Here is a 19,233-nt window from a genome sequence, read left to right on the forward strand (position 1 = left end):
AACAGTGAAGCAAGGTCTGGAATGCATCGGTTATATAGCTGCCGTCACCATGACTGCTGGGTTTAAGGGGTCTTGCCCCTTTGGAAGCATCTAATAGCTGGAAAGGATGCGACTAGTGTCTGGATTCTAGCACCAACTCTTATCACTCAGTGATGATCTACTCAAAGTTTGGCATAGGCTTGCTTCAAGCTTAGTACAAGGTTTTGTTTTCGGGAAAACCTGTTATTAGGAAACCAGGGAAGAGAAAGACAAGCAGTCCACAAACCTGCCACCACCCAGTCAAGAAGTGGTTGACTTTCAGTGGCAATGAACAGACACCAGGTAGCAACTGAGGGTTATCTAGGCCTCATCCAGATGGTCCTGTTGCTGTTTCAGGCTGTCTGTCCTATTGGAGAGTCCTGCTTTAATGTCGGAGAAAGCAACCACCAATGCCAGTCAGGGCCATCAGGCTATGAAACTGCTGCAGGCTGAGGCTGGGTTGGAGAGGATGATGGTAATTGTGTATTATAAAACCTATTGGGATTGTGGGTTTGAGAGAAAAACCCTCTGCAACGGTCTCACATGAAAGTGCAGAAAAAGTCAGCCCCTTAGGCTGCATACACATAAATAGATAAAAGATTCTTGGGATTTAGATCAAAGTTAGAGGTGCTGGGAACAATCATAGCCCTGACTCCTTTCTGTTTCCAACAGCTAGATGGGGTAGTGAGAATACCCATCATCTCCACACATGAACACACATACCTTACACTGAATCAAGCCCTTAGTCCATTAAGATCCATATTTTCTACTCAGACCGGCAACAGCTCTCCAGGGTCTCTGGCAGAGATCTTTCTCATCACCAACTACCTGCTTCTTTTAACTGGTGATGCCAGAGATTGAACCTGGGACCTTCTTTGTGCAAAGCAGAGGTTCCTCCACTGAGCCGTGGCCCCTTAGCTTTCCAAGACTTTGGCTAGAATACAGTGACCCTAGGTAGTGCCCTAGGAATGAAGGGCCAGAACCAAGTGAAATTCTGAAGTGCTGTATGTATATCTTAAGCCAGAGACATTGGACCCAATTGGGTTATTAGGAAACCAGCTATTCAAAGCAGTTAATCTTAAATCCCATTTAAGTTTCAAAGAACTTTATTTGGATCATGATTAGTATGTTTTGGGCAAGAGTTCTACTTTAGGAGGATTTCTGTGTGAATTCCAATAGAGGATGCAACATCTATTCCTTCTGTCCATCTCTCATGATCACCTAATCAGAAAGCAGCCCCTGGGACTTGTCTTGTTGCGTGGACTGATGGCAGCAGCATGTCTCTCAATATCACAATGGTTCTCTGGTCATAAAAGCAAGTCTGAAGGAATAATCCCTATCAAGGAGAGTCATCTGCAAGGACGGTTGCACTGGCTCTGTGGCAGGAAGAGTTTCACAAGAGTCAAGAAAACTCTTCCTCTGTATATTAGGCACAAGAGGGTCATCTCTTCCAGCGGAGCAATTTTAGCTCAGTTTTCATTCACTGCTGCTAGTTTAAACTGGGCAGTATAAACTTGCAAGGGGGCTGTGTTATAATCAGTTTTCAGGAAATAATATGACTACTAATACTTAGCACTTGCATAGTATTTTGGAGCATTTCAAGGGCATCACATACATTACCTTGTACGATAAATATCCTCATATTGGAGAGTCAGTACGAGAGAATAGCTTGTTTATAATCATTGTGTAAAGTTGCAGCAGTAGTTAAATGACATGCAAAAGAACTTTAAAAATATATCTAAATGTATCTCAATGTGAATAGAGGTGTTACAGCATCATGCATAAAACCAAAGTAATGATGACTGTGTGCTGGTTTTAAAACATCCTAGAAACCGTTATGGGGATCTTATGAATATTCCATTCACTTTTGTAAGGATTTCCTGACCGTTGGAGGAACTTGAATCTTGATCAACGTCAAAATCTGAACTGCCTTGTTTTCCACATTGTGTACTAAGGATCTGTTACTCTTTTTTTTTAATTGGAGGTGAAATTTAAACCCAGAATTTCCTGAAGCGAGATCAGTCATTAACAGAAAACAGTTAATTCTCACCACCTGCACTAATACTCCATTCCTTCCCACACCAAAAATGGACCCCTATTCCCCTCTCCAGGAGGATTAGCTCACAACTCTTTGTTCTCCTTTCAGGTGTCTAAAGCAGCCAGTGACTTGATGCAATATTGCCTAGAACATGTCAAGAACGATCCACTGCTGATTGGCATCCCAGCCTCTTCCAACCCCTTCAAAGAGAAAAAAGATGTGTGCTATAGCATGAGGGAATTGAAGCATCCCTCTTAACATGTTTTTCCAGCCCTTATGTATTGTTGACCTAAATCATTCCCCCAAATTGTTCAACATGAAGCAGGGCTAGTTTTCCTTCCTCTCAAATCAGACAATGCAGGAAATGCCACATAAGAGTATATGGTGAAGCTACAATAGATACCAAAATTGAAAAATAGTATAATTCTGAACAATGAAACAGTGAAAAGTAGCTTTAAATGTAATCACAACCATCTCAGTGGAATAAGTACAGAGACCAGTCTTAGTCAATTTCACAAGACCAACTATGTGATGGACTGACTTTATTGTGTTTTTGGTCTTGGGAGGCTTGGTCTTGTGAAATTGACTAAGACTGGTCTCTGTACTTATTCCACTGAGATGGTTGTTTGTAATTACATTTAAAGCTACTTTTCACTGTTTCATTGTTCAGAATTATAATATTTTTCAATTTTGGTATCTATTGTAGTTTCACTGAATTGTTGGTCCCTGGGCTATTGTTGTGTGTTTGTTTGAGTTCTGCCCTTAGGGTTGCCCTTGGTTTGTGTGTGTTTTACATAAGAGTATATGGCCGAAATATAACCAGATATTACTAATCAACCTCACATATTTTACTGTTCATAGTGTGTATATCTAGATATTTGATATTTGTTTTGCATTGTGCTCTGAATTTTTAACTGTTACCCACCCCCCCCACCTGCACTGGCCTGAAAGCAAGACAAAAATGGAAATAAAAGCAAGATTTACTTTCCCTAAAATCTGTTACCGATATCGCTATGAAAAGCAGTTCTATTTTGAAAGCACAACTCTTTATGAAACCTTGCAACCCTCCTAGTAATCTCTGCCCTGTGGGGCACCAAGCATGCAAATGCATGGGAAGAGATCTAGGCTATACAAGTTCAGTTCTTCCAGTCATACCCAATCTCTGGCCGTACAAACGAAAGGAAATGGAACACTTTCCAATTCCTCTTTTCCAGCAGTGGCTATGAAGGGGCAAGACGATCAGTCTCCAACCTTTATATACTCAGGGAAACAGTTTGAGTACTTCACCTGCCTCCTCCTTAAAAATCACAGTAGACAGTGAAAGAAGTGCTTTTTGGGACGTGTGTGACTCAAATGGTTATTTCCTTGGGGTCTTTCCTCATCCCAGAAATCTGGCTGTGGATGTATTTTATTCCTTTGATGTGCCTCCACTCACATGCCATGACTAAAAATCATGTTCAAGCTTTTTTTGGAAGCTCGAATGGTTTCAGTCTTGACTTGGGCTGGATCACCAGAACCTGTTCCACAGTTCTAGGAAAGAGTTCCAATGGTTTGCTAGTATCAGTAAGACAGGATTGCTGTAGAATGGCGGAGAACAAAAAAAAAGTATATAGTCTTACCAAGCCTCATTTGTATTGCGGGCCTGTAATTTTGCAGAACTACTGGATTGCATCAGGCCAATTATCCACTTAGTTCAATCATCAGTCTTAAATAGCAGCATACCTGGATGCTTCATTGCAAACCTATAAGGGACCAATTAGTGATATTTTACTGACCTCTACACTCCAGTAATTCCAAAGATGTAGGACAGAGCCACAACCTGAAACCATGATACTCTCCTATGTTAGTTAATTGCTAACAACTCCATGAGCAGGGCTTTACACAATCCGCAAAACATACCCATTGGGTCAATTACCAAACCAGGACAATGACTACAAACACTTTCATCTAAGTCTGGATGAAAATATCTGTTTTTCCTCACATTTGAGACATAACATAATCCCATAGCCCCAGTCCTAAAACACTGTAAGGTGCTATACTTGAAATGTACCCTTTAGTTGAATAATGCAAATCAGTAGTTCCCTGCTAGGAGGTTACATCAAGCAATTCCAAAGTGTGGAGAATATGTATAAATCCTTAACCCACCTGTGCCCTACATCCTTGAAATACCTCTCCCTTTCTTGTGGATTTTTTTCAGATCTACCAAACAGGGATGAGCTAATGGTACAAGACTCCAGATGCTCAGGCTGTCTCATGGAAGCCAGAGACAAGGACATGGTGCTTTTGCGGCCCAGGAAGAAGAAACAGCAGCAACCTGCTCTAATTAAGCAAGGTGGTACGGGGATGGCAGAGGGAATCTTTGTCAGAGTCCGTGATGGCTCTCAGTGCGATTAAGTGGCCTTGGTTAAACTAACTCTGTAATCTGCATTTGCATAAAACATGTATGTATACAGATATCTGTTGGGTTATTACGCTGTTGTGGAACTCTTTTCCTTATAAGAAGGTTAGTCTAGGCTGCCTCTTAGTGGGAACTAGGCTGCTTGGCTATGGAAGGGTAAATGAGTTGAGCAGCACTGGAAGTCCAAAAGTTAGTGTCCATTTGTATTTTGCCAGATTTTTAGGAGTGTTTTTTTAAAGATTGCCTAGGCAAAGAAGAGACCTAGAAATCCAACTTTACAAGAAATGTGAAAAGTATTTTAGTACATAATGTGCTTAGGAATACACATACGTACTTTTGAATTATTTACACATAAGAGTTACCAATTCTTGGGCCAGAGAGAGCTCAAAAATTAAGCAAGTGGATGTGGATAAATCCAGTAGCATACCTGTCTTGTCCATTTGTATCACAAGTTCTATACTTGTATGGAAAGTATGTTCCACAAATTTCAAAGGAATTTGCATTCAAATAATTGGATTAGAAATCCCCCCTTAATCTGTGCCTCATTGCAGCTGGCTTCCTCCTGCTCTTGAAAAATGTGCTAGTATGGAAATAACAGAGCTGGTAAGAAAAACACAGTCAAGTTCTTCAATACACTGTCTTATTTCCAAACCAAGAAATGCAAGGCAGCGGCATTTAAAAGGCAGGCTACGAGCCGTGAGAAATAAACAATCCACCATTACAACACATCAGCCACCACAACAGAACATCTTTAATAAAAATGTAAACATGGACCAGAATTTGGTGGCTAGAAGGTAATTTATGCCTGACTGCAAACTCCAGCCTCTATTCTGTGTGCCCCCCCCGCCCCCCCCCCACTTCAAGTTGTTCTCAGGGCTAGAACTGTGCCTGGAATGTTATAGGGTTCAGCCGCAGGACCAGCATGTTCTCCTTATCCGCCACACCGCTCAACAGGCAGCTCTGCTCCAGCCTGTACAGCAGGCTTAGCAATGAGTGCCCGCCCAGCAAGAGTGCCCACCCAGGAGACAGAGATTGTAAGTGGGCACATGCTAGGGAGAAAGAGGAGCTTGGATGTGTACTGACGTATTCATCACTGTATAAGCCTCTAGAACAAGCCCAGGCTGAAGCCTGTGACTTCACAATTCCATAGTGCATACAAACAACCTAAAGCTCAACAGGAACCAGGACTCTAGTCCCCAACAGGAGGTTGTCCAAGCTGCAAAACTTGGCACCCCTGTAGCTGCAGGTCTGGATCCATGGCTGACTCTTCATCACACACGGAGTCTCCAGACCTCCAAAGAGAGACCACCTGAGGCAGCTACTGCTATGTTCCCTTCAACGCTAATCTGCAAAAGAAGAGAAGAGGAAAAGTGGTTGGGGAATTAGCCCAGCAGATGGTGCTAATCTCAAAAAAGGTTCCCTGGGTGTCTAACCTCAAAGGAAAAAAACAGCTCCAAAAGCCCCCAATTCTAAGCACACCCTGGCTCCCAGGGGGGCTCCCATGAAAACTGCCTGAAATACCTTTTAACAGCATTGCCTCCCCCCATCCAATTGCCCTTACCCCACTTAGCATGTAGTTGTGTGTCCGTGAACAGATGGCCTTTGGTGGATCTGTGGGAATATGGACCTGGAAAGAGAAATACGAGGGATTGAGAGCTTGAAGCTGGAACTCTTGACAGAAAGACGTTGATTTACTATAGCAAACACAAAGAAAGGAACGGGGAATATAACAGATGGATTTTGAACCACTGCAACCTAACAGAGTTCAGCTCCACAAAAAGATATGAGACTGATGAAGACAGACAGTATACTCTGAGGGCATTTGCCTGTAAACTGAGACAGGGAACTCAGCTTAAGGTGGCCCTTGCCATCCTTCATCGCTTCTGTTCTAAGCCATTAGTCCTCTCACACCTTTCACAATTCATAGCTGATGACCAGAGTTCTAGTTCCCTTGAGCTAACAAACATTTTATCTGCATTACAAAGCTGAGGAAGATGGTGAAGTCTGGCTTTGCTCCCATACATTCAGGATGAGAAGAAAAATTGGACCTAAGACTGCCTATGGTTCACAGGCCTGTAACTTAGGTACAACTCTTACACGCAGCGTCTTGTCAGTAGAAGTTGTGTACAGTTTGCCCACCGAGAGTTGGACTCCAGTGATCTGAGAGCGGTGACCCACATCAAAGTGCTGCAGAGAGAAGAAAGAGTGAGGCTCTGAATGTGCCATGGCAGCCAATGCAGGCATGCTTGCTTCATCTTACAGTACCTGCATTGTCTATGGTCAGGCCCTTTCATTCCAGTTTTGAGGAAATCGCTTTCTAGCTTACATTCTATCTTTTGTTGTGGTTGGCAGAACAAAAACCACCCCAAACATGAGATTTCTACTGTGAATCTTAGCGGTGTTTAAAATATCACCACAAGCTACTTAAAGTAGTGTCTTATCTATGCTTATAAAGGCACAGCTTATTTTGTAGGTGTAAATGAGAAGTATAATCTTTCCCTGCTTCCCTGAGATCCAACTTTTCCTAGCATACCCTTATGTGTTGAAAGCTGCCCCCTTGGTTCTGAAACACATACAGCAGCCCATGGTTGTCTCCAGCCCACAGCTGAGAACCCTGGTATGACATGGTGAGGAGATAGGAGTCCAGCTGTGGAAGGAAAGAAATAGAGGTCACTGCCAAAAGGAGGAATAAACCATCACACACGGATGTATCTAAAACTTTGACTCTTGAAAGCTTATAACCAGAAAATCTTGTTGGTCTCCAAGGTGCCACTGGACTTGAATCAAGATATACAAAAGATATCTGTTGGTAGTTTAGTTAAACAACTAAATCAAGCCACACATGGTGCAGTGGAAAGTAAAAGATGCTCAGAAATGATTGCCAATACAACCTTGGAAAAAAATCCTAGTGGTAAACATGAAGATCAGCAAGACTCCAAGTAAAATGAAATACCATCTCTCTACAGGGAATAGTACCATGTATGTGGAGGAAGAGATCACACATTTGAGGGGGGGGACCACAGTTGGAACTGCCATTAAATAATAATCACAACAACTTTCAAGCTAGACACAAAGCTGTAGTTTATGGTGCAACCCTGCCACAAACTCAAAAGTTTTATTTATTTATTTTATTTTTTATTTTATTTTTAACCTACCCTCCCTGCAAGTGGGTTCAGGACGGGATACAACATTAATTAAAATACAACTTGAAATCAATCATAAAAACAGAAATAACCAAGCATCCAAATTTAGAATGGAGGATCAAAGATTCATTACAAATTCAAGAGAAAACAGGTACAAACTGGGCTCTTTCCCACAGTATGCTTGGCTATCCTCATCAGGAAAACAAGACGCTCGGATGTCTCACCTGTAGCCTCTGAAGGACACTGTTGGCCCTCCTGTCAAAAAACACCAGTGTCCGATCCTCACTTCCAGAGATGATGAAGTGCTCATCAGCTGCAAGGGACAGGACCGCACTGGAATGGAGCTTGCGGCTTTTTACTAGGGGTTGAGAAGCTGTGGGAGAGAGGCCAAAAGATGCATCTCAAGTGCACAGTTACTAACACGGGCTTCACAAAACAGGAGGTTTGATCAGCCAACACCTCACACATGGCCGGTCCCTAATCGGTCACATCTCCTTGCAATAACTGCAAAGAAGAGAGGATAGAGCTTTCTCTGGGAGTATTCTGATGAGTTCTTTCCCAACTAAACTGGGGCAAGGCTAGCCCACTGTTTGGTCACCTTTTGCTAGCCCAGGCAAGTGCACTTGGTGGAAAGTGCTGTCAAGTAGCTGCCGACTTATGGTAACCCTGTAGGGTTTCCAAAGAAGGAAATGAACAGAGGTGGTTTGCCATTACTTGCCTCTGCATAGCAAGCCTGGACTTCTTTGGTGGTCTGCCATCAAAGTGCCAACTAGGGCTGACTCTGCTTAGTTTCTCAGCTCTGATGAGACTGGGCCATCAAGATGCAATTAGGAACCACAATTTCCACACAGTGAGCTTTCTAATTAAGAGAGCAGAAGGACGGGGTTGAATGCTAACTGTGTACATCATCTCAATGCAAAGATGCCTGATTTGGGGGGGGGGGTACACCACTGCCTTTCTAAATGTCTGCATCTGTCTTTCTCTTTTCCATTAAGAAAATAAATAGCTTTTCTGTATATCCTTAGTTCCACATACATCAGATACATGCAACTGTGACTGCGTTTAACCAAGCTCCTGATTTGAGCTGGGTAGATTTGATTTTCATTCTCAGCTGACTAAATGGACTGGAGGGGAAGGGAGGCAGAATGTCAAGGAAATAAAAGGACAATGCAAGGAGAAAGTGCATCATGGACCTGTCCAAAGTACAGAATGAAGGCACTGAAAGGAAGAAGGTTTGACCAGTCAAGGCACCAGCACTATTGAAAATAGCTGGCACTAACCTCGTGGGTCATATACTGTCACTTTCTTGTCATAGGTTCCCGTGACCAGGATGTCAGGCAGGTAAGAAAGGCACAACACAGCTGCTTTCCCTCTAGGATGAGGAAGAAAATCAGATGAAGTGCCAGATTGCCAGTACACCTCTGCTTAGCCACAGCTCTCTTTTGCTTGTCATGTTTTGCAAGAGGAATAAGCTGATGTATATTTTGCTGTCTCCTACAGTTATGTAACATCATCTGCCTTATGAGATGATAGCGAAACAGGCAATATCGTATTTACAGTTACTGCTACACTGGCTGGAAACTAGCCTTCTGCCTGCTTTGCTATCTCTCACTCCCAAAATCAGAAATAATGGTTTTCCATATACAAGTGTTTACATATTTTTCTCTGATGATCCCCTTTTCCCATCCTCAAGAACCCAGAATGTTGAGATGGGTCCCCTTATTCAGCAGAGCATGTAGAAGAACTCCAGATCCTGCCATTCTTACTTCACATGCCCAAATACAACCCCCAGGAAAGGCTGCTAGTGCCACATTACCTGAGTTCTCCAAACTGCTGCCCATCAGCAGCTATGTCCCAAAGCTTCACTGTGCTATCCCAGGAGCCTGAGCACACCCGGTCATCTCTTGAAGCCAGTGACCATACCCATCCCTAACAGGGAAAGAGTTAAGACCTGTTTCAGCCTTCTCTCCAACTTTTTAGATGCAACGCAATCTCATGCCAGTGGCACACAAAAACATGTGGCAATTCCCTCCATCTACCTTTTATTATTGTAACTGCCCTAAAGCAAGTAATAGTTCCACATACTATAAACCGGGTAAACTTGATCTCTCACACTTGTTTAGGTGTGAGAAACCGGGATGAGATAGTTTAAGTAACAGCTCCATTTCTTGAGTGGACTGACAGCTTGTTTTGATTTTGACTTTTGAAGGCTGATGGAAATTTGTGGCTAATATTATGCAATTCCTAGTTGTAATTTTTAATTTTGTTTTTTGGGTCTCTAAATATTTTGGTGGTAGGGTTTTTTAATTTCTAAATGTTATTCTAGCCTATGTACAAAGTTACCAGTAATAGTATTAACTTTGCTAGGATAACCTTTAGAAATAAAAAAATACTAACCCCTCTTGAGCGAGCAATTCAAGGCTGCAGATTCCGATTACCTTGTGCGTCCCATTGCGCTCCGTTCCTAGAGCCTTCACGAGCACTTTTTCTGGGGCTTTGCCCAACTGCCTCAGGTCCCACAAGTTGACATTTCGGTCCCGAGAACCTGAGACACAGAGCTCCCCACCCTAGGTGAGAAAAGAATGAATTAACATCTAGAAAAAATAAGCCAGTGTCCCTTCTGAAGGGGGGGGGCAGGTCAGGACAGGCAGCCCAAACCTGATCTCTGCCTAAAGAAAAATTATGCAATCATTACATCTGCACAGATAATCCTGAATGCAATATCTGGAATAATCAGACAAATAATTCAGGGTGTTAAACATCAAGGAAAGGATTCAAATGGGCAGTATAAACAAAGGCAGAAAGAGCTTAGCAGGTCATAGCAGGAGCGTCAACAGGTGCTAACTGGGTAATATTCAAACTCACTGCAGCAAGCATAAAGTCTGGAAGTTTTTTTAAAAAGCAGTCAATGTATGTAGACCAACGTTCTAAGGCTGAGAGGATCAGACCTCTGTCCCAAGGTCTCCAAAAGAAAGTGAATGCAGCATATAAAAACAGGAATCTCCACTGTCAGTCTGACTGGACTGATTCGAGAAAAGTCCCCTCCCAGGTGATTCACCACAAAGATGTTTTGACCAATCTAAATGAAGTGTTCAGGATCCTGATAAAAAAAATTCATGACTGGCTATGTGCAAATGGAAAGACCTGTTATGTCAAGCAGTAATACTGCTCTAGTACAGCAGCTCAGAAATCAAGCAGTTTTTACCTGGAGGAGCAGCACAGCGTCAACTGAAGCAAAGTGCCCATCAGCTAGAGAAAAGTACTCTGTATTCTTGCCATCTTCTGCCCACTGCTGGAGATGTTCCTCTAGTTCAATGCAGGCAGCTGGCCAGTTAAATTTGTCATCTACTGAAACACGGATAAAGGAATGCAGCTATGTAAGACAATCTCAAGCAATGCAAACAAATTTTATTTGGAATAGCTATACACCATTTTCCTAAATAAATTAACACAACACAAATAAAATAACAAAGAATGTCTACAACTAAAAAGTAGCTGCTTCACAACAGAATTGGGTTGTGATCAGTTCAGACACCACTTTTGGAAATGAAAGGCAGGATCTTTAATTCCAGGCTCAACAGCTCAACCTTATCAGTGTCATGTCAAGAACACAGCTAGTGCTGAGCATTGTGCAACTCTCTGAAAAATAAAAGGGATTGTTTTCTACTTACAACAGGGAAGACGAAGAAAAGAGGCAGAAAGGTTAAAAAGGAACTTTTTCACAGCCACCCAAGAATTTGGTCATAAAAAATACACATACACACACACAGCTCAAAAGGTTCCAAAGTTACTTACCAACATTAACAATAAACCATAAACTGGTTTCTGGGAGAACCAAGTTCTAAATTCCCACTCTACTATGGAATGTCACTGGGTTGTCAGGGAATCTGACTATAACGACAGATTCTTGAACAAAGTAGGCCTGCAAATTTGTTTTTAGTTTTCAAATCTGCAAACATGTACATGCTTCTTACTGTTTCAGTAGTGTTCTTAATATCCTGTCCTTGAGAAAAAATAAACGCCTTCATGTCAGCCATATTGGTCTGTAGTAGAACAGCAGCTATGTGTTTATAAATGCTAAACAAAGGAGAGTCGATAATAATAATTTTATTGTTTACTGCTACAGTATTCTTGCATTTTATATTGGGAAGGGAAAGTAGCACAGGGTTACTTTGCAAGTGATCCTGAAAAGCACAGTAAATTTAGTAGTGTGGGTTTCATTTCCCAAAAGTCCAGGGTTGCTATGCACAGGCAAGTAATGGCAAACCACCTCTGTTCATTTCTTTCTTTGGAAACCCTACAGGGTTACCCTAAGTACACAGAGGAAAGAGTTTATCAAACACAAAAAGCTGCTTGAGAAAAAAACACACATTAAGCCTAGTGATGAATCTCATTGACCCAACTATGAAGTTAGCATTAGAGCCCACCTTCCACAACTGGGTAGCAGCTGCCAATCCTCTTCTGCAGGCGAATTCTCCACATAACTCCATCCTGCACAATGTCCCTCAGTGTCTGACAGACCAAAGGAAGGACACTCAGGACAAACCTGGCCTGCAAGTAGGAACAGATCTCCAAGATCAGCTCTAGAGGAAGAGACAACAGCCCCGAGACTGTCTCATCACTGACTGGAGACTTTTTTAGCTCTACAGGAGGTGACTTGTGGTCAGACACTCGGGCCAGCCCACCTCCTGAGAGAGATTCCAGGGGCAGACACTGGGAGGCCTGAGTGGGCTGGCCTGGAGGACCAAGAACGCGTTCAATGTACTCTTGAGCCTGAGCATCCAGATCAGTTTTGCTCTCTGTGTCAGAGTCATTGTCAGACGACTGATGTGCAGCAGAACAATCGGGATCCGCATCCATGGCTATGTGGAGAAGAGAAACAGAGAAACAAAAGCAACAATCTCTAAAACTGGGATCGTGTGCTGCTTTACCATCAATAAGTACCAACGGTATAAGTTTTTTTTAATAAGGCAACCAACAACATGTGTGCTGGAAATTATACCAAGGTGTTTTATTTATTTATTAGATTAGATTTTTAGTCCGCCCTCCCCACCAGGCAGGCTCAGGGCGGAGTACATCATTTCAATGTTCATAAATAACAGTTAAAAACAGATAAAACAGTATACAAATAACATTAAAACAACTTTATACAATACAGCTTCTCTTCAGATAGCGACAATAAAATACTGTTTTTCAAGCCCTGGCTCATATGTAGGATGGTGGACAGATCTTTAATGTGGCCAGTGGGGGCCCAACCTAGCCTCCACCATATGCCTGGCGGAACATCTCTGCCTTATAGGCCCAGCAGAAAGATAATAAATCCTGCCGGGCCCTGGTTTCCTCAGACAGAGAGTTCCATCAGGTCAGTACCAGGACTGAAAAGGCCCTGGCTCTGGTTGAGGCCAGGCAGGCGTCCCTTGGGCCAGGGACCACCAACAGTTGTTTATTTGTTGAACGAAGCATCCTCTGGGGTACATATGGGGAGAGGCGGTCCTGCAGATATGCTGGGCCCAGGCCGCATAGGGCTTTATAGGTCAACACCAAAACCTTGAACCGGACCCAGTACTCAACTGGTAACCAGTGCAGCTGGTGTAGTATAGGTGTTATATGTTCCCTAATCGGGACCCTTGCAATTACTCACGCAGCTGCATTTTGGACCAGCTGTAGCCTCCGGATCAGGCCCAGGGGAAGCCCTGCTTAGAGCAAGTTGCAGTAGTCTAATCTAGAGGTGACCGTTGCTTGGATCACTGCAGTTAAGTCATGGGTTGATAGGTAAAGGACAAGCTGCCGGACATGTCTTAGACAGAAAAATGAAGACTGGGCAACCACTGCAACCTGTGCCTCCATAGTCAAAGAGGCATCCAGGATCACCCCCAGCCTCCTAACTCTCGAAGCCAGCGCAAGTAGCGCTCCATCAAGAGCGGGAAGCTGGAGTCCCGTGCCCATAGCCCCCAGACCCACATGCAGGACCTCCATCTTTGTGGGATTTAATTTCAACCGACTCTGCTCCAACCACCCAGTCACAGCTTCGAAGGCACGCTCCAAGACATCTGGGGCACAGTTGGACCAGCTGTCCATCATCAGATATAGTTGGGTGTCATCAGCATATCGATGACACCCAAGTCCAAAACTCCACACCAGCTGGCCGAGGGGGCGCATATAAACATTAAACAGTAATGGGGAGAGTATTGCCCCGAGGGACACTGCACACCAATGGGTGGTGGGATGACAATTTCTCCCCAAGTGCCACCCTCTGTCCCCGACCGTGGAGAAAAGAAACAAGCCACTGTAAGGCAGTCCCTCGTATCCCCACATCGGCAAGGTGGTGGGTCAATAGATCGTAATCGACTGTATCGAATGCTGCTGACAAATCCAATAGTATCAGCAGCGCCAATCCGCCACGATCCAGCTGCCTGCAGAGATCATCCGTGAGGGTGACCAGCAACGTCTCCACCCCATGTCCCAGGTGGAAGCCAGACTGTAAGGGATCTAGGGATGAGGAATCATTCAGGATTTTCCATGGGCTCCTGTGCTAATCCAGAAACAGTTCCCCTCCTCCCAATAAGATTATTAAATCTCATAAACACAGCAACAGGTTTGAAGCTCTTATCAAAGTTTCCAAGGACAAAACCTGACACAATCCTGGAGAGAACAAGTGGTCAGGAAGTCAGGATTCTCAGATTAAATAACACAAAAAAGCATACCTAACGCACATTCCTGAGTGACATCATTCATAACCCTTAGTAGGTGCATTCATTTCACAATGGCAGGTGGTCTAAAAGGCAATTTACTTCCCCAAACTCTATGCAAAGTTCAGGGCTCTTCGAGATAAAGAAGAGCCAAGCAAGGTCAGACAGGAGGAGGACGGGACACTGCCCTCCCCTTCGCTCAGCCCCTGCGGTCCCCTCGGCCTCCATCACCTAACGAGGAGGGGCCGACTTATAGAACTCGCAGCACTGCGCGGCTGTCAGGGGGAACGTCGAGTCCCTTTCCAAGCAGGGGCGGCCTGGGAGGCCAAACGGCCCCTCCTGCCATCAAGCCCCTCACCCAACGGAGAGCCAGAGGGCTGGCGAGGAGGCTCTGCCCCGCTGGCCGCACCGCGCAGGCCGGGCGCTTTAGGGCAGAAGGGACCAGTAGGGCGAAGCCCGACGCCGCTGCGCTCCTCCCGGCCAGCTCCACTGAGGGACGCGGAGCTCTTGGGCAGGGCGAAGCTGGCCGCCGCCGCCCTTTTCCTCGCCAGCGGCCAGTGGAGGGGGCTGGAAGGTGCATCGGGCCCACTTGCGTTTCCCCCAGTGAATGACAAATGCCCCCTGCCTGCCGCCCCGTTTCTGGGCAGGAAAGAAGGAGCGCGGCGGCCATCCAGCGGCCGGGCGAGGAAGGAAGAGAAGGGGGGACTCCAGCAAGCGGCGCGCCCCGCCGACCCGAGTGGCTGAGCCAGCGACCCACCTTTGCGCGCCCTTCTTCCCTCCAGCTGCGGAGAGCCGCCGCCTCTCTACCCCCGAGCCGAGGCACCACCGCCCCGCCCGCCCGCTCGGACTTGGAACCGGCGCGCCCCATCGCCAAGGAGCTACACTTCCGGCGGCCGCCAGTGACGCGACCAGCGAGCTCGTCCGCCGCGGGTGGGACGACGCGCCCAGGGCTCCCGGGAAGCGCCGGCAGCCCTCCTGCCAATAGGCGGCCGGAAACGTTGCGACCTCCAGGACAGCCTTTAGGCCGCTCCGTGGCGCGTTACGTTCGAAGCCGCTGATGCGGCTAGAATTCTGACGGCCGTTTTAGGGGCTCCGTGGCCGGCAAAGCTTCTCAGCTGGGTCGCAGTTGCAATGTTCCTGAGGAGATGCTGCATATAGTCACGTTTGTATACATCCAGGATGGCACCTAGATCGTTCTAAGCCTTAACTGCAGAAACAGTAGAAGCGGAGGAAGGTGGGTGCACAGATGGCACTTACAGTAGTGAGGTAAATATGTAAGCCAAATGGCGAGTTAAAATTGTATGTTTTATTAGATATAACAGCATTCTGCCACAGACCACAGCAAATATTTTGATGTAACCATTCAGTAGGCTGGGGACAGTCCATTTAACACCTGTCTACCTCATGAGCTGTGCAGGCTTTTCAGTGCTTCTAAAAATAATTCTTTAAACAATCACCTGCTTTCCACCCTTTCCTTTCTGAGGGAAGGAATACTACCATTTTTGAGATTAAATTGAAGGTGTCTGCGCTAAACGTGGTGGGTTTGTAGAAGATCAGGAGATATCTAACAATTGGACTTACTTGCTTCAAGCTACTATATACCGAGTCAGACTACCAATCCATCTTGCTTGTCTGTTCTTTCTGGCTGGCTGTAATTCTGTACAGCCTTACACAAATGGTTTGGTTACACAATCCTCTAATTGGAGATGAAAGCACTGAAGGTGCAAACTTTTGTATGGAAGCACTCCTTGTGGCTTAAACAGCTTCCTATGTCAAGGTAAGACCACCTTCTCATAGCAGCAAAGGGCCATTGAAAGATGAATAAAAACTGAATGTTTAGGATTATACATTAACTGAAGAATGAAGAAAAATGTTCACTTAAGACACTGTCAAGAAAAATGGAAACTAGAGTCACAAGAAATTGTTTTTAGTTGACAAAAAATCATACATAAAATGAGAAAAATCTCATCTGAGCAAGGTGCAAGCAGCTGCTTCAACACTAGGTACACTGCAGTTCCACCATTGGAAACATTACGGCACATTTACAAATATACAAATCCAGGATTAACGAACAGGAGGCAATACTAGAAGCACTTGTACAAAAAAGACAAATTCCATTTCAAGAGGCAGTCATGTCAAGTAGCTTAAACTTCACTAGATGAATGAAGAGTTCACTTCCTTCTTTCTGTATTCCTGGGCATGTAGTTTAGAAGCACAAGCCAGGATACCACCTACTTACTATCTGTGCACACTTCTTGCCCATGCATTTAAAAACAAATTGCTGCTGTAATAGAACCCTCTGGAGGTCCCCCCTCCCTGGATAGGGAGAAGTTGAGAATGAGGCACAAGAGGGACCACTTATAATAAAACCATTAAAATGCAAAGAGCTAGCTGATTGCTTCCAGAGACCTGCTCAAGTTCCACACTATTAAAAAGACAAATCGAGGAATGCATTTGCAAGTTTACTATCATTTCTTTGAACCAGCTACTCCAGAGGAGTACAGGGGTGACTGCCAGTAAGTCACCTTTAGGATCAGGAGAAAGCCCTCAATTGGGGGCCATCTCCAAGCTAAACTTTTTCACATCCCAAAGCCTGTACAACAACACCCCGGCATATTGTACGACAGAGCTCTGAGAGTTTCAAGCACCAGAACATGTGAAACAGAGGTCAGGGACAGAAAATGGGAAGGGATGTCAGAGAAGTTTAAGTTACTGAGCAATCTCACAAATATGTTCAAAACTTCACCTCACTGTTCCCTAAGTGTCACGCCCTCCTCATTCCAAGAGAGCTGGGTGCCCACCCTCAGCACATATTCTTTAATATCACCCACCACCACAGTAATGCAGGACATTAGGCACAGTGCAACCCAGTTGCCTGGCTGTCAAGTCCTAAAAGCTTCTGAAGTTCCACTGGGCTCTGCTCTGAAGAATGCTGGGGCGATAAGCTCCACTCTCTGTCGGCCTCCTCAATATGCTGCTTCCTAACACTTCCTTGCACAAGCTCCATCAATGCTGACTTCGTAGAATGTTCCAGGTGACTGTTTCTCCCCCAACATGTCCCCCTTCTCCAGAGGTTGCTCTTACCAGGTGAAGCAGTTCTGTTCCTTCCTTCCTGCCCCTCCTCCATCTAACTGCCTTTGGGGAAAAACAGGCTGCTTCCCTATTACATGCTCTCCACTTACCATTAAAAGGCTATGGCTTCACTAAGACAAATGTATTCACCAAATCCTGGATTCTATTTCCAGGGGCTAAACTGATTTGATCTAATGAGAATTCCTTAAGACGACAACCCCGTTAAGCATGCAGCAAAAGCTGTGAGCTTCCACTGGCCATGCATGGAGCGCTCTACTTTATTAATTCCTCTATGCTGTCTTACATTTACTGCCCCCTTTTGTAAACCAAAGTGGCGAATGTGGCACAGAACTCTTGAGACAGAAAGTGTAATTTACCCTTATACACAAAAGCCACTCTGGCCACAAGAGTGCAGGACACAACAGATTGTGTTCCATGCAAAACTCATCAAGTGCACATTCGTTTCTGCAGGCCTTTGGGCCATCTACCGTCAGTCCTTCTCACTGCCAGGTGGAATTCAATATCCCTCCTTGCTCTCTCCTGCCTCCTACAGCTGAAGTAATGCAATAGCCGTGTCACAAAGTAACAGCTGAACAATAGGGTAACAGATTCATTGCACTGTGGCATCTTCTTAAAAATTAAAGACATGCTTCTCCAACAGTATTTCTTATGACAAGTACTGCTCCCTAGATGACTGGCAGGTCCCCCACAATGTCAGAGGCTGCCTTTGCTCCGAGCATTACATCCAGCGCACAGTGCCACGGCAGCTATGGCAAAAAGGGCTTGTGGGTTTCCTTAAGATTCCTAGATGAAAATGCTTTACACTTAGTCATTATGGGCTACTCACAGGTTTGCTAGTCTACTTCTTGGTCACCATGCAGTCTTAAAAAGGTGAATTGCTGATCTCTTGAACACCGGTGACTGGAAATATACAGTAGTATAATCCCCTTGGATTGAGTTTTAACCCTTCCCTCTTCATCAACTAGGTTTTAAACCATTAGATCTTTTAATCCCATTTTAGCATCTTAAACCCTATCCTTTATTATTATTAGCTAGTCCTTTATGATGGCCCCTAGTTAGATCCCCTTCTCAAGTGTTGCAGTTTAAGATTGCTCCCCTTTCTCAGCCCTGGGCTGAGCCCCACCCCACCCATCCACAAACAATGGTCTCCAAGTAAAGAGACCTTTCCTTCTGCCAGTGAGATTTAAATTGGTCATGGAGGCCCACCCTCCCCCCCAACTTTGTAAATTTCAGGAGATGAGGAGCTAAGTCATTTATGTCCCACAATGCTCTTCCCGTCCTCCCTAACCCCCCATTAACAGGGATCTGCAACACTGGGTTGTGGACGTTCCCAGTATCCCTCCCAGCGCACACAGGAACCTGAAGGAAGACACAAAGAAAGATTGGTATTAATAGAGGTATGAAGACAGTAAAGACAGTATCATGTGACACAGCAGAGCCTGTCTTAGTTGCTCTAGAACTTAGTTGCTCTAGAACCCATTCAAACTTGTGTAGCCCAATGCAACCAAGTCATTCTGCTCCCACTACATGTAGCAGTACTAAGGTGCAGCTACAATTAATGAGCACATTCAAAGATTAAAACTATACGATGGTGATCCATTCCTTACCACTGTGTTGCAAAAAAATATGGTAAGGGCTGAATCTTGATCATCAGGATGAGAGAACTTATGGGTGAGGAATTTGTACTAGGTGGGGACTATGCAGTTACAAAAGGATCCCTCTCGATATTTTCTGATCTACTTCATGGGCAGGGGAATGATACCTATAATAGATCAGTCTGCAACTTGCTCTCTACATATCTTTTCATCCTCTGCTCAAATGTCACAGAGATGACTGAGTATATAACTTATCAAG

At 44.7% G+C, this 19,233-nt stretch overlaps 3 protein-coding genes across 6 annotated transcripts in view; 1 reads left to right on the top strand and 2 right to left on the bottom strand.

The window, feature by feature from the left end:
• Nucleotides 1–406: 406 nt before the first annotated feature.
• Nucleotides 407–2,314, top strand: LOC129327585 (guanine nucleotide-binding protein G(I)/G(S)/G(O) subunit gamma-7-like). Its single transcript, XM_054976338.1, has 2 exons — nucleotides 407–493; nucleotides 2,165–2,314. Exons 1-2 carry the CDS (start codon nucleotides 407–409, stop codon nucleotides 2,312–2,314), a joined length of 237 nt encoding a protein of 78 aa, XP_054832313.1.
• A 2,755-nt stretch (nucleotides 2,315–5,069) lies between these two features.
• On the bottom strand, nucleotides 5,070–15,144 carry FBXW9 (F-box and WD repeat domain containing 9). 3 transcript variants are annotated; one of them, XM_054978752.1, is made up of 12 exons: nucleotides 15,044–15,144; nucleotides 13,239–14,086; nucleotides 12,025–12,459; nucleotides 10,803–10,945; nucleotides 10,036–10,164; nucleotides 9,414–9,526; nucleotides 8,878–8,969; nucleotides 7,822–7,970; nucleotides 6,988–7,101; nucleotides 6,552–6,641; nucleotides 6,016–6,081; nucleotides 5,070–5,800 (listed from the first exon to the last, which is right to left on the bottom strand). In XM_054978752.1, exons 2-12 carry the CDS (start codon nucleotides 13,246–13,248, stop codon nucleotides 5,726–5,728), a joined length of 1,416 nt encoding a protein of 471 aa, XP_054834727.1. In that variant the 5' UTR covers nucleotides 13,249–14,086; nucleotides 15,044–15,144; the 3' UTR covers nucleotides 5,070–5,725. The 3 variants fall into 3 exon arrangements, with proteins under 3 accessions (XP_054834727.1, XP_054834729.1, XP_054834728.1); XM_054978754.1 differs by lacking the exon at nucleotides 13,239–14,086; XM_054978753.1 differs by lacking the exon at nucleotides 15,044–15,144 and having other exon boundaries at nucleotides 10,803–10,942; nucleotides 13,239–14,193.
• Nucleotides 15,145–16,197: 1,053 nt separating this feature from the next.
• TNPO2 (transportin 2) overlaps nucleotides 16,198–19,233 on the bottom strand; it is a 28,012-nt gene continuing 24,976 nt past the window's right edge. For both annotated transcript variants that reach the window (XM_054976024.1, XM_054976023.1), the window contains exon 25: nucleotides 16,198–18,738. The gene's annotated coding sequence lies outside the window, so the exon portion shown is untranslated. The remainder of the gene's footprint in view (nucleotides 18,739–19,233) is intronic.

Source organism: Eublepharis macularius, chromosome 4, assembly GCF_028583425.1.
Source record: "Eublepharis macularius isolate TG4126 chromosome 4, MPM_Emac_v1.0, whole genome shotgun sequence".
Lineage (NCBI taxonomy): Eukaryota > Metazoa > Chordata > Lepidosauria > Squamata > Eublepharidae > Eublepharis > Eublepharis macularius.